The sequence below is a fragment of the Ammodytes marinus genome (assembly GCF_949987685.1).
Source record: "Ammodytes marinus genome assembly, chromosome: 7".
Classification (NCBI taxonomy): domain Eukaryota; kingdom Metazoa; phylum Chordata; class Actinopteri; order Uranoscopiformes; family Ammodytidae; genus Ammodytes; species Ammodytes marinus.
This window is the reverse complement of record NC_137211.1, coordinates 16,687,013-16,701,361: the sequence shown is the minus strand read 5'-3', so window position 1 is coordinate 16,701,361 and position 14,349 is coordinate 16,687,013. Positions and strand designations below refer to the sequence as shown.

The 14,349-nt window shown below is 41.6% G+C and overlaps 1 protein-coding gene across 1 annotated transcript in view; it reads left to right on the top strand.

The window, feature by feature from the left end:
- LOC307252627 (dedicator of cytokinesis protein 3-like) overlaps window positions 1-13,781 on the top strand; it is a gene marked incomplete at both ends in the record, with an annotated part of 48,765 nt that extends 34,984 nt beyond the window's left edge. Inside the window, 24 exon segments of the mRNA XM_080030346.1 lie at window positions 77-135; window positions 267-415; window positions 592-677; window positions 772-798; window positions 912-1,007; window positions 1,091-1,151; window positions 1,256-1,349; window positions 4,050-4,198; window positions 5,835-5,921; window positions 6,149-6,253; window positions 6,764-6,905; window positions 7,279-7,445; window positions 8,706-8,792; window positions 9,244-9,423; window positions 9,515-9,598; window positions 9,722-9,838; window positions 9,981-10,123; window positions 10,773-10,908; window positions 11,073-11,154; window positions 11,396-11,511; window positions 11,609-11,693; window positions 11,793-11,915; window positions 12,119-12,201; window positions 13,143-13,781. Coding sequence (XP_079886472.1) covers window positions 77-135; window positions 267-415; window positions 592-677; window positions 772-798; window positions 912-1,007; window positions 1,091-1,151; window positions 1,256-1,349; window positions 4,050-4,198; window positions 5,835-5,921; window positions 6,149-6,253; window positions 6,764-6,905; window positions 7,279-7,445; window positions 8,706-8,792; window positions 9,244-9,423; window positions 9,515-9,598; window positions 9,722-9,838; window positions 9,981-10,123; window positions 10,773-10,908; window positions 11,073-11,154; window positions 11,396-11,511; window positions 11,609-11,693; window positions 11,793-11,915; window positions 12,119-12,201; window positions 13,143-13,781 — 3,097 coding nt within the window.
- Window positions 13,782-14,349: the final 568 nt, after the last annotated feature.

Here is a 14,349-nt window from a genome sequence, read left to right as displayed (position 1 = left end):
GGTGTGCATTCTTTCCAACACAAGTGAATTCATTATCTAACTTTCTATACTTCACTTTCCACTATTTTCCCTGTAGGTGTGGAGATATGAGGGTGATGATGGCTTATGAGCTCTTCAGCATGTGGCAAAAATTAGGTGCGTCAGAGAACCCGACTCTGCACTATCCTCCCCTCCTACACGCACACGTATCACAGGGAAGCACCTGCCCTTAGATTTCCACAGAGAACAAGGTCTCCTATCTATGTCTATCTATCTGATCTATGCAGGTGACAACAAGCCCCACTTCATCCCGGGTATGATGGGCCCCTTCCTTGGCGTCACCCTGGTACCTCAGACTGAAGTGCGAAATATCATGATCCCCATTTTCCATGACATGATGGATTGGGAGCAGAGGAAAAACGGCAACTTCAAACAGGTCCTTATGACATTATTATGCAATGAGCTGCCCATTTTTGTTGTGCAGCGGCAGCAGTTGGACATGTTTTTGCCACATAACATGCCCACATCTTTTGGCTTAATGGGAGTTTGCGCATGTGTGTGTGTGTGTGTGTGTGTGTCTGTGTTCATGTGTGTGTGTGTGTGTGTGTGTAGGTGGAGGCAGAGCTGATGGATAAGCTGGAAAGCATGGTGTCAGATGGGAAAGGTGATGATAATCACAGAGAGCTCTTCAGCCTCTTGTAAGCACCAAAACCTGTTTTCAGCGATACTCAGAATAATTCTAAGCTCTCATAAGTGTTTCCGTCTAACGTGTTTCTCTGTCACAACCCCCAGGACCCAACTGTTTGGTCCTTATCCAAGGTGAGTTGTAATACCCTCACAGCTAAGATTTAGAGACACTTTGATTCATATCTTTTTTAGACTCTGTGCTCGTCACCTTAAGTGAGAACATCTCACTGTATTTTCCTGTGCAGCCTGCTGGAGAAAATAGAGCAGGAGACCTGGAGAGAGACGGGGATCTCTTTCGTCACCTCAGTCACAAGACTTGTCGAGCGATTGCTGGATTACAGGTATGCGGAGATTGAGTTATACAGATAATAGCGCCAACCATTTATGTCAGTGCAATGGAAAAAAGTTTTTGTTTTATGTTCAGGGACTGCATGAAAGGAGACGAGGGGGAAAACAAGAAGATCGGTGGTTCCGTCAACCTTATGGTGAGACAGTCACGGCAGTCTGGATTTTAGAAAACACATTTGTGAATGTGCACACAGACAGAGTATGATTTGAATCATTTGTTCTCTTTTTAATTCAACCCCAGAACTTCTACAAATCAGAGGTCAACAAGGAGGACATGTACATCCGTTACATCCACAAGCTGTGTGACCTGCATCTCCAAGCAGAAGACTACACAGGTAACAGAGCTACTGGGTCATTGTATGTGATGTTAAAGTCATCATTTTATTTAGTGGACCCAGCTTTTTGTAGCTTTGTGAAGCTGGATTTAAGCAAGGTTTCAAGATTTCAACGTTTTGCATGGCCTTTGCTCTTCATGTGCAGAAATGTACCAATAGAGAAGCCTTGAGAAGAAGTATTGTAGATAGATATAGTAAAGAAAAGCTGACGGCTGCAGGAAAAAACATCAATTGCAAGATCAGAATAGTGTCGGTATTTCTTCTGGTTAAAGGCCCACTCACACACGATGTCCCTTATTTAAGCTGATTACATGTTATGGCATAAATGTCTATCATTAATGTTTATAATTTTTATGAGCACATGCAGCCATGTTGACCTCCAACAGGGCCGGCGGTAGCCAGGGGCCAGGGTGGGCCGTGCCCACCCAAATGTGGGCTGTGCCCACCCAATCAAAAAAATAAATAAAACATTTTTTTTTTAGTTGGAAGTCCAGACCCACTATTGGACGGACCTATTCATTCGCTGTCCAAGAAAATGTCAAATAAAATTCAGACAATTAATTAATATTAAAGAATATACCATTACCATGCATTGCTTCTAATTGTATTATTGGGTGGGCAGGACAGCCTGCCTCCAAGTTACCCACCCGCTTATAGTGGTCACTGGTCAGCAGAGCCGGCCCGAGGCATAAGCGAAATGAGCGGTTGCTTAGCGTCCCGACTGCCAGGGCCCCCCCAATTTATTTTTTTATTTTTTTAGTTTGTGTGTTTGATATCAACATCATATTATGTAAATGTAAATTATCATACAATAAAAGGAATACAATGTTTTGGTAGATAGTTAATAGCTTAATAATTGAATCAGTTCATCTGGGAGGTAATCCGAGGTTAACTGATCACGTCACGTTCAAGTCCATGGCATGCACAGTTAGTATTGAGTTTATTTAAAAATATTTGAAAATGGGGCTGCCCTCAGTTGCCCATGCACTGTGTATAGTCTATAGCCTATTTCAGCCTCGTCTGTGGAAAAAAAGATAACTGGACAACAGAGTTCTTCTGCTTCGTTCCTCTCACTGCATTTAAATGAATTCATTATATTACAGAAAAATATGTCCCGTAAAGGAAAAAGAGCACCAAGCCCATCCCAGAGGACCCTGCATAATATTTTTATATTATTTCAAATTTACAGTATATTTCTATGGAAAATCCATGTGTCTTTCTTCAATAGCTTCTAATTCATCCGACCTAGTGTCTCCAAATTATTTGTTCACACAAAATTCCTCAGATTTAGCCTCTTAATTTTCCTCTCAAATTGCACCAGATTCATGCATTTCACTTTAAAAAGGTAAAAAAAAATCTCCCGGGGGGGCATACCCCCGGACCCCCCTAGCAGAGTTGTGACCTCGGCTGGCTGGATACTATTTTCACCCAGCTGGACATTGGAGCCAATAGTGGAAATACTATATATCTATGTGTATAGTATATAGCTCTGGACTACCACCATCCAGGTTGCCCAGTCCCAAAGCTTTCTCTTCAATCAGCTCAGGCTGCCTACAGTTAATACTGCGATAAAAAAAAAGATACATTATGTTGTATATAATGTATATTATATGTTATTCATAAACATTTGGGAGAAAAAAAACATGCAAGAATCAAATCTCCCACACAGCTACACTCAAAGTTTATTTGCATATTGTGTTCTACACAATTCACAGTAAATGTGCCAAAAATCAGACAGAGATCTTACAAGGGCAAAAAATTCCGGCTCGCGCGCTCAGCGCACGCTCGCATCTTCGGCCTCTCTGCCCAGTGTGCCCACCTAAAATTTCTACAGGCCCACCCTAATCTGACTGTCTAGAACCGGGCCTGACCTCCAATACTTTGATACTTCTCTGCTCCACCCACCTTCACCCTGAGTAGAGGGCTAATTAGTGTAGTAACTGAAGACGTGTGTGAGTGTGCAGGGTCTTTAAAGGGGATAGCTGCAGACCCGCGCACCTTTTTTCTCTACAGTTTTCTTTGTAAATGAAAATAAGTACCGTCAGTCTGCCCACAGCAATTAAACAGAGAGTCTTGGAGAGAGTCATCTTCTGAAAACCAGTGAAACCCCACCACAGCAGACTGGATACTTTGTTCAGCCATCGATAAGGAAGATATATTATGACGGAAATAGAGACATGCAGGGTAAATATGATCAGGCTAAATAGATTGGCTAAATGTCAGGTAGAGATACATATGTGCTGGTAGTTTAAAGTGAAAAATACAGACCATTGTCTGACACAGTGCCTGAACACCAGCCCCCTTTTTCTGTTTCTTTTGATTACAGTATTTATAACAAATTTGTCCATAACATATTAGGAAAAGGCTAAATTATTATTATGCTATTTCGGGAGGAGATTACAGTCAATTGTAATCAGGCCTGGTTAAAGCAACTCTCAATCATGTTAACAGGAAAATCAGGGGAAGTTGTCAGGTTATGTAATCGTTTAATGGGCTTAAGTGTTGTTGCTTTAGTCATATTATTGGCAGAGGCGGCTTTATTGTGTGCATGTTAATGTAGCCAAATATGACTAATTAAATGCAACACTATTCATCACTGTAGTAAAACAAAGAACAGCTGTAGCTGTACCAGATAGTAGTTAATCACAACAAAACGTTTTCATTCTGCTGACCTCTGATCTGTTCCTCCCTCGACAACAGAGGCAGCGTTCACCCTGCTGCTGTACTGGGAGCTGCTGCAGTGGGAGGACCGGCCCCTCAGGGATTTCCTCCACTACCCATGTCAGAGCGAGTGGCAACGCAAGGAGAACCTGAGCCGTAAAATCCTCCACTACTTTAACAAGGGCAAGGCGAGTGAATATTTTATAGCTTTACCTCTTACTTTTGGTTTGACAGATTTCAACCCAGTGTTTCAGGGGGGAATGTTAAAAGCACACAATTTCTCACCCAAAGCGGCCCTTTTGCTCTCGCACAGTAAAACACGAAAACGGAGACAAGGCCAAGATAGCTTTATAGTGATGGAATGGTTTTAACAGGTTCCTGCTGGGGAGGTAATCAAATAAATATAAAAATCTAAAACTAAATCAACTAGGGGTGGGAAAAAAAATCGATTTTCCGATTAAAATCGATTCACTCACGGAATCGATTCGAATCGATTCAGAAAAGTTAATAATTGATTTTTTTCTTTTTTTTTTTTTATAATTTTTTTTTTTTTTTTGTAAATACTAATACTTCATGCGCCATTGCGCATGCACACCACACATGTGCGAGTTGTCTCCAAAGTGGCTTCAAAAGGGCTGAGAGCAGCAAACCCATGTGACCTGCACCGGCTTTATCTCTGTTTACGTTTTTGTATGAGAGCTGAATTCCAAGCCATACTTTTTGTACAATGTGTTGAAATGACATAGAAAATACTAGATAATAGAATAGAAATCCTATAGAAACATGATTTACGAGATTAGAAATAAAATAAAACTGAATCGGTTTAGTTTTTACATACTTCCATATTGTGTTGAAATGCAAGCTGCATTGATTATTGCACTGTTCATAGAAAGTCATATGTGTGACAAGAAAAGCTTTTTCTCTTAATACAATATTAGAGAAGGTAATTCATCTGTTGATTATCTTTAATGATCATCACAAAAGTAGGAAGTGATTAGCAAACTCTGAGGAGCAAACTCAGATGTGCATATAAATATATTTTTGAAATTCACACATGGGTATGTACATAAATTTTTTTTTGCATTGAGATGCATTGAAAATCGATTTTGAATCGAATCGTTGACCTCTGAATCGGAATCAAATCGAATCGTGAGGTGCCAAGAGATTCCCACCCCTAAAATCAACTGAGATAAACAAAAGTCACATTCAATTTCATCTCTTTTGTTTATTTTTCTATGTTCAAGGGGCTTTTTGTTCTCATTGGCATGGCAGCTGTTTGCAAATATAATTAAATGTTGCCCTCGTTAATGTTTTAAGTGGGACGGAAATGTTTAGAATTTTTTCCAGTATTTGCAGTGTTTTAAATCTTCTGCCAGGGATCTCTAAGGCTCTTTTATGATTAAAGGCCTACTTCACCGGTTGGAATATGAAGGTGTTTGACACGAGTTCAACTTGCATATTTAAGTGTTGTCTGTAGAGCCTTAATTGTTCTTTGAGTTTGAACTATCATTAATGCTGATCACACACATTTGTAAAGCTATATTGAATTCTATATACAGTGTATGCTCCTGCTTTTAGCTCTGACCTGTGGAATATAAATATAGCCCAGTAGCCAAACAAGACTTGTGTAGACTCTTAGGAAAAGTATTTTCCCCCTTCTTAAAAATTATGTTGTTGTTGATGGCGCCCCTTTTGGTTCAGATATATTACTCTCATGTTCATGATGATTCTGCATAAATCCTGTTGTAAATTTGTGTATATGTTAATTCCTTTATAAATAATAATTTAAGCTTCAATTATTTCTTCAATTTCATGACTTTGCAGTGCTGGGAATATGGAATCTCTCTCTGCCGGGAGTTGGCTTTCCAGTATGAGACTTTATATGATTATCAGAGCCTCAGCTGGATACGGGTAAGTCATTGTATCATCTCATTGTCATACGAGCATTCTCTTTTTGATTTTCAATCGTAATCGTCTTATGCAGAGCGAAGTGCATAATGAGTATGGCGTCAAACACAATGCCCTAAATACCTGTACACACCCACACTCATCAGGAAGTGCAGAGGATTCAGTAATAATGTGTGCGATTAAATCATTACTCATCATGACTCTCTTGCATGTTCGTCATTATGTGACAGAAAATGGAGGCAGCGTACTATGACAACATCATCGAACAGCAGAGGATTGAGCCTGAGTTCTTTCGAATGGGCTTCTATGGCAGGAAGTTTCCTTTCTTCCTCAGGGTAAGACTTCATCTAGTCTCAACTTCTCAGCCATTAATATCCTGAATGTCATTTGCTTATGCCTAAAATCTATTTTGCAAAAAAGCTGTAAAAAAACCCCACTGTGTACAAAACTGTCCCCTAAACAGCAGACAGTCCCAGTTAGCGAATAGCTGATGAACATAGTGGTGCATCTTGCAGCTAATGAGACATACTGAAATATTTCACAACAGTAATTGTTTAAAAACAGGACTAAAAGAGAGTTAAATGTGGTGTTCACAACTTGTTTCCACTGCCCCAGAGTGGCCGCCAACTCAGTTCTTGCTGGATTAAGGCAGCAGGAGAATCCAAACGCATGCCCTTTTAATTGTTTTAACTACTAGTATTAAAATAGCTACAATTTATACTGAAACAGAAAGTGCTATTAATACTAAAGCAATACAAAGTCCACAGCACTATTTCACTTGATGTCTAACAGCTATTTTCTCATCAGCATGTCACTGTCAAGCTGTTGTCGTCCTCTTCCTGCAGAACAAGGAGTTTGTTTGTCGTGGTTATGACTATGAAAGGCTCGAGGACTTCCAGCAAAGGATGCTGGGGGAATTTCCACAAGCCATCGCCATGCAGCATCCCAACCAACCGGACGACACCATCATGCAGAGTGACGCTCAGTGTATCCTACTTACAGCTTACACGTTTAAATATAACAACAGTTTTTTTTATTGTAAATTAATTCGTTTTTTATTTTATTTTTTATTGTTAAATTATGGTGTGACTAACTATCTAAGGGCAAATAATTTTCAAAGATTCATTTTCTGTCATATCGATAGAGTAATCGATCGCAGTGAATCTGAGAAAAAAAATGCAAATCCTCACACTTGAACTGGTGAATCGGAAGTGGTTGAAGTGGATTTCCATAATTTTTTTTTCTCCAGAGTCAGACAGTGAGAACAAACACTCTCTGTAAGCATTTCCTTTGAACCACTGCTCCTCTGTGAATATACATTTCTGCCTGCCTGTCACTTTCCTTGACACTTGGCCTCTAGACTTGCAGATCTATGCGGTGACTCCAGTGTCGGACATCTCTGAAGTGCCTCAGCTGGAACGTGTGCCCGAGAGGATCAAGAGCTTCTACCGCATCAACAACGTCAGCCGCTTCCACTACGACAGGCCGTTCCACAAGGGGCCCAAGGACCGCGAGAATGAGTTCAGGGTACGTCCAAGGCAGCAGTGCTCAGTGTATTTCATGGAAAGACAGAATTGAGAGCACTAAAAATGGTAGAACAAATATGGTGGTTGTAACTACAGGAAAAAGGAACACAGGAGGTGTCAGACTTCCAGGATGGATGCACACACAGAATAGAGTGTGCAGAATAGACATACAAAATACAATTTCGGTATGGACATTTAAGGATAATGAATTTATGAACGCGCACACACACACACACACACACACACACACATATACACATACACAGAGGTAGTGAGAGACGATGACAACATGTACACAAGGGAGAGAGAGGTCCCGGGGCGACACAGAGAAGCCTGACTGAAAACACAATGGAGGGCAAGGAGGAGAAGAGAGAGAGAGAGCGACATAACTTTGACACTCAATTGCTTCCGCAACAACAAACAAGAGTAAGAGAGATGCAGTGGCTTTTAGAGGGTTTACAGTAATCTGGTCTGCAGGACAAACATGGAATATAAATACCAGGCTTAACAGATTAATAGAGAGTGAGAGGAATATTAGGTTTAAGGGGATCACACAGTTCTGAAGAGGCTGAAAGATCTGGAAAGAAACTGCAGTTACAGCATTTTAGTTTAGTTTTATATTCAGGGCTACAATTAATGATCATTTTCATGATGGGAATTTGCTAAACAATTTTCCAGAGCGTATTCAAATTCAAACCCTGATTGACTTTATTTTTGTCCAGCCAACAGTATAGCATATCCAACACTATTCATTTTACAATCAAATAAAACAGCAAATCTTTATATTTTTGATGTCTATTACTTTTCCTTGAGAATTGACAAGGAGAGATTATCACACTCTGTCGATCGAGTAATCGATCACAAATTTCAGCCCTTATTGCATTGGAAGTTTTTTTGTTGTTGCTTTTGTTACTTTTACTCACCCCTGTGTACTGTAGCTAGTACAAGTAGATACCAAACCTACAACCTGCAGGCCTTTGGGGATGTGGACCAGACATAATACTACTGATACTTATAGTACTGTAATATCCTCTGCCACAGTAACCTAAACATGAAATCACACCACACCAGAACTTTCCACTTTCACTTTTTACTACATGCTACTTTAGAAAACAGTTTTGCTGTTTCACTTTTTGCTAGCCGGGTTATTTAGCTAACTCACTGTCAGTTCTCCACACAGTCTAGATTCCTCATGAAGTTACCCAGATGTGGTTGATAGCAGACTATGTAACCTCTGCTTCTCTGTGTCCATGTTCAACAGAGCCTGTGGATTGAGAGAACGACCCTGATCCTCTCCCGTCCTCTCCCCGGGATCTCCCGCTGGGCGGAGGTGGAAAGGAGAGAAGTGGTGAGGAGCTCAAACATTCATTCTCTATCATGGTCTTATGCTGCACATTGTTCTTCCTTCTCTCTTACAACTAAAGTGTGGTCACCTCAGTGGCCATGCTTCTTAGGGAGTTTGTTAGATTGACCAGGGGGAAGTTGGTTTCTCCCTTCATATTCATCCATGTACCTGCGCACTTCTCGTGTTATATTTGTTGATTGATGTCTGTGTTCGCATTGCCAATTTTAGTTTGACATTTTATGTAATTTTAAATTGTATTTTATGTCTAATGTATTTTATCTCCTAGCCCTCCTTCCCTTCCTAAGTGGCTGTTGTCACTAATCAGGCTGCTGTTGTAAATAAGAACTTGTTCTTAATGACTTGCCTATATAGTAAATAGAGGAGAAATAAAAAATAAAATAAAGTTGTTTATAGCCTATATTAGATTGAATGTCTTATCTATTAATTTTTCCAGGTGGAGGTGAGCCCTCTGGAGAACGCCATATACGTGGTGGAGAATAAGACCCAGGAGCTGCGAACTCTGATCAGTCAGTACCAACACAGACAGCACCATGGCAACATCAACCCGCTCAGCATGTGCCTAAATGGGGTCATAGATGCTGCTGTGAACGGAGGCATCGCCAGATATCAGGAGGTAAAGAGAAACATCCGCTTTGGTTGATTGAATTAGATTTGTGAATTTTGTGTTGTGCGAGAGCCTCATCTTTTGTACTCATCTTTAACAGGCCTTCTTCGATAAGGACTACATCAGCAGTCACCCAGAAGATACGGAGAGGATCACACATCTGAAGGATTTGATGCAGGAACAGGTAAGTGTCACTTTTATATTTCATCACGTGGAACTGACATTTAAATAGACTCAAGTAGTAACCGTGTAACTTTCCTCTCCGGTGCTTTAACATTTTTTTTTAAAATCTGATTTCCTGCAACAGGTGCACATTCTAGGAGTTGGGCTTGCGGTTCATGAGAAGCTGGTGCACCCAGAGATGCGTCCCCTGCACAAGAAGCTTGTTGACCAGTTCCATGTGATGAGGACAGGTTTACATCATGTGAGTGGTCCCACACATGGTGGTTTGGCTTTTCTTCTTTTAGCCGTGTTAATTTTTATTCTTGCGGATGTGGCTGTATGTTTATACTGTATAAAGGTGTGTTTGAATGCATGTGTGCGAGCAGTGTAAATATTCAGAGCAGTACATGGTTGGTTCCCAGCAGGGAGTTCCAGGCGTGGATCGCTTCGGCCCCGCAGGCTGCCAAGGGGTCAACTCTCCCAGAGGCATCCTCTCCTCACACAGCCACATGAGCCCAGAGAGTGTGCGCCTCATACACAGACACAGGTAAGAAGAACACTGCTTCTCCACCTCTAAACCCCATCCAAAATTGGCAATTTAAAAGAGTGGTCAGGCTTTAATCAATGTTCAAACTTAAAAGTACTGGAGCGCCTTGGTAGCCAAGTGGTTACTGGGCATGCCAAGCAAGTACAAGGTTGTTGGTTTGATTGCAGCCAGCAACCTTCGTTGCAGGTCATCTCCCTCTTTCTCTCTCTCCACCCTCTTCCTGTTTGCCTGCTACTATCCAAGAAAAGGCAAAACTTTTCCAAAGAATATCTTTAAAATAAACTTTAAATCAAGTTCCCTCCAAGAGGTCATACCTCTTATCACAGGACTAACATACAGTAACAGTATAACATTAAACACCTAGAATTTCCTTGGGGCATATAGAGAGACTGCAAGTTTCAATTATATTTGCAGCACCACCTCGGAACTCTGTCTCATAAAACAACAGTTTTTGTTAATTAAAACATTGCATAGAGCAATTATCCTACTTTAACAAGCTTATTGTTACAATCTAAAGCTCTGTTGGATCATGGATTTGATCTGAAAATGCAGTATGAACTGAAGTCTTTAACTTGATTCCAAGAGTCACCGCTATAACAATATAGGATTAGTAAAATATCCTCTCTTCCTCAAAATGTCTCTTCCGCAGCCCTATGAACCTTCACGGTTCCATCCGTCACTCGTCCTCCTCCCTGTCCTCTCACACGTCGAGTGAAGCGGGAAACCTTGTCATAATGACGGACGGCCTGATGGGGGAGCACCCCGAGGAGGCTTCACACATGCAGGTGAGGCTTGAGACAAAAACACACACGGGCAGGAATGTGGGGACATGGTATGAATTTGTATGGCACAAATATAAAACACGGATCACGTGAAAATGATCTTTTTTTCAAACGTTTTTTATTAAACCTCGAATACATTTATTTATTTATTTTTTGTTTTTTTGCAGCCGAGCCCCTCCTCCTCCAGCCTGAGCTCAATCCGCTCCAACTCTTCGCAGATTATTAACTCTGCTCCCTCGAGTGCCAGAGGTAAGTAAAACCGCTGCAGAAAGTAACAACAGAGATGAATACAGAAATATACTGCATACTGCCCCACTTCAAACGTTTTTATGGAAGTAGCAGTCATAAATGCTTGAGGACAACAACATACATTTTGTAGATTTTTGATAAATGAACCTGCATTTGTAGGAACGACAAGACATACCTGTATCACATTATGGGGTTTCTACTAGTACAATTAGAAGCTTTTCTATGTATTATCCCTGTCCAGGCTCTCCATCCTTACCTGATAAAGCCAAACACAACCGAGAGGTTATGATACTGTTGCCGTCTCATCGTGAGAGGGTCAATAACTCCATGTACTACAACATGGCAGAGAATGGACAGGTAGGACAGGATCGGCCACACTGTTTGAAAAAATGGAATTCTGCAATAAAAAAAAATACTACCCACATATTTTTATACCGTCTGTTGTTTTTTACAGAACAACCACATGCAGCGTGCCTTACTTCAGCAAGTTAGCCCCTGTAAGCCGTGCGCTGATCCTCACATGAATCTACCAGAGAAAGGTAACAGACAAACCTGTTGAAATGTACTGTGTCTATGTACAGGGGATGTCTCACAGTGTGTGTTGACATTGTTTTGTTTTTGTACGTATTCCCCTCCAGTCTTTCCTAACACCCAGAGCAGCTGGAGTCTGGATGGAGAGAACAGAGAGCATGGGTCCTACATGCCATCTTCTACTGGGGGGGTAATGATGCCCCCTGTCCCACCCAGGTCTTTCCCACCAGGTACGTTTATTTGATTGAATTAGGCAGTGTTGTGAACAAAGACTTAAAGTTCAAATTACTTCACTTTTCACCGGCAATCATCAACTAGCCAATTGGTCCGGGTGTACGTCAGTGGTGTTTTCCTGGCTAAAATCGGAGTTTGTGAGATGTAGTTTAAGCAAGGTAAGAATAAATACTCTTTGTGAATGAATTTCCCTTTGCAGGCAACTTCTTGATGCACTGTGATGCGTTTCACCACCAGAACAGCGACCCTCCCCCAGCTCTGCCTGTCCGTTCACTTCGAAAGGTACAGCCATCAGAGAAATATCATGTTTGTCGATGAAATCATGAAATGTCAGCCTTGGTTTGTAGATTTTTTTTTTGGTTTTTGATTAATTATACATAACTGTTTCTCATTCAGTTTTAGCAACCGCTTCTGAACCGTGAAGAAGTTTTCTGCAGTAAAATACAGTTAAAAATACTCAGTTTCAAGTCTTACATTCCAAATTGCATCTACAGTATGTAAATTAAGTGCTCGTTCTGCAGGGAAATGGCCACATTATTATTCATATCTAAATTTGATAAGTTTAGAGGGGTAATATCTTGTCTGTGAAACAGCCACTAAGTTACAAGTTTAAAATGTGAAAGGGTTTCACAACTGCTTCTTTTTGTCAGGGGTGAAGGTTTAGAACTACCATGTGTTGTACTTTATTTGCTAAATGTAGTTATGCGTAACTATAATGTAGCAATATTAATTAAAATGTGTTCCTCTTTACTTAAATTTACATTTATACATATATATAATTGCAACCTTTGCTTTGGAGAAAAACATTCAGAATTTTCAGTATTAAGAAGTCAGACATTTGTCATTGTAACACTTCCTTCATAAAACCTCTTCTTTTTTTTTACCAAGTTGTCGACTCCAACACATTGTCCTCACTAACAGTCAATTTATTAAACAGACGCTGTTGCAACGGCTGATGATTGAGTGCAGACACAGTATTTTTTTCACTTCAGTAGTCAAGTCGTAATTACAAAGCCATTTTCAAGTGCCTGCGTGTATGAAATATGACGGCATCAGAATGATTAAGTAGTCCTTGACTCTTTATCTTCTTTCATTTGCAACTTGTATTTCACATATTTCAGGCGTGTTAAGGCCGGGTTTTTGTGACAACACTTGACACTCTGTCCCATATGTCAAGAAGAGAAAAACACCCACTGTCTCTTTCTCATTCTCTCTCTCTCCAGTCTCCTCTCCACCCGATCCCCGGCTCCCCCACCAGTCCCCAGTCGGCTTTGGGCGGCAGTAACTCCACTCTGTCTGGCAGTGCCAGCAGCGGTGTGTCCTCCCTGAGCGAGAGTAACTTCGGAGGCCAGTATCCAGACCCTGGTCCCATCAGGAACGATGCCCTGGAGCCTCTCCCCAGTCACCTGTGGTCTCCGCCTGACGAGTACCTGGCCTCCTCTCCCTACCTGCACATCCACTATGGCGGCCCAGAGATAGACTCTGTGGACGCGGTCCGCCCTTTCCACTACCGCAGCCCTGCCTCGCATCACCCGCACAGCAGCCACCCTCACCCTCATTCTCACGCCCACGCCGGGCTGGATGGCCACGCCCACCACGGGGGGCCTCCGCCTCCGCCTCACCACCACCACCATGCTGCACCCACTCACGGCCCACACCATATCCCCTACCGCAGGCCCCAGCCTCCAGCCGTGCCGCCCAAACCCTACCTGAGAGAGGGCTGCATCCCAGAGGAGGACCTGCAGCCTCAGCCCATCCCTCTGCCCCGCCGCATCTTCCACTCCCCTCACGGCCACAGGGAGGAGCTGGGCAAACACGCCTGGGAGCAGTGCATCAACGAGGAGCACGAGGAGACGCAGTGATGAGGAGGAGGAGGAGGCGGCTTCGTTTTTTCACTTGAAAGCTTTCTACTCTTCCTCGTCCTCTTCCCTTCATTTGCATTGAGTTAAAGAAGCAGTCATTGAAAGAGTCCTGTTCGAAGCAGTGGAGTCAGTGTGTCCAGTTGTGCTGCGGTTTGGTTTCAGTGCACATGAAGGAAAGAAAAAGAAGAAGGAGTGAACCTCAATGAATCTACAGAAACTACGGCCACAACTGCCGTCGCTGTGTGGCCTCTTAAATAGAATTAAAAAGAAAGAAAGAAAAAAAGACCTTTTGAACAATTAGGTTAACTTTATTCCGAAATTGATATTGATTGTACACACTTGTACAACTCGTCTGTGAGCATGTTTTTTTTCATTCGAGAATAATACGACAACAGTTTTGTGAAAAACGACGAGTGTGATCATAACCGGCGTGATCCTAGGTTGCAGTATCAGCTCTGAATTTTGATTTTTCATGTCATTTTCAGAACACGAGGTGATGAAAATAGGTTACTATTCACAGTTAAGGGACTTTCCTGCTTTAAATGCTTATATATATGAATTCTTATTT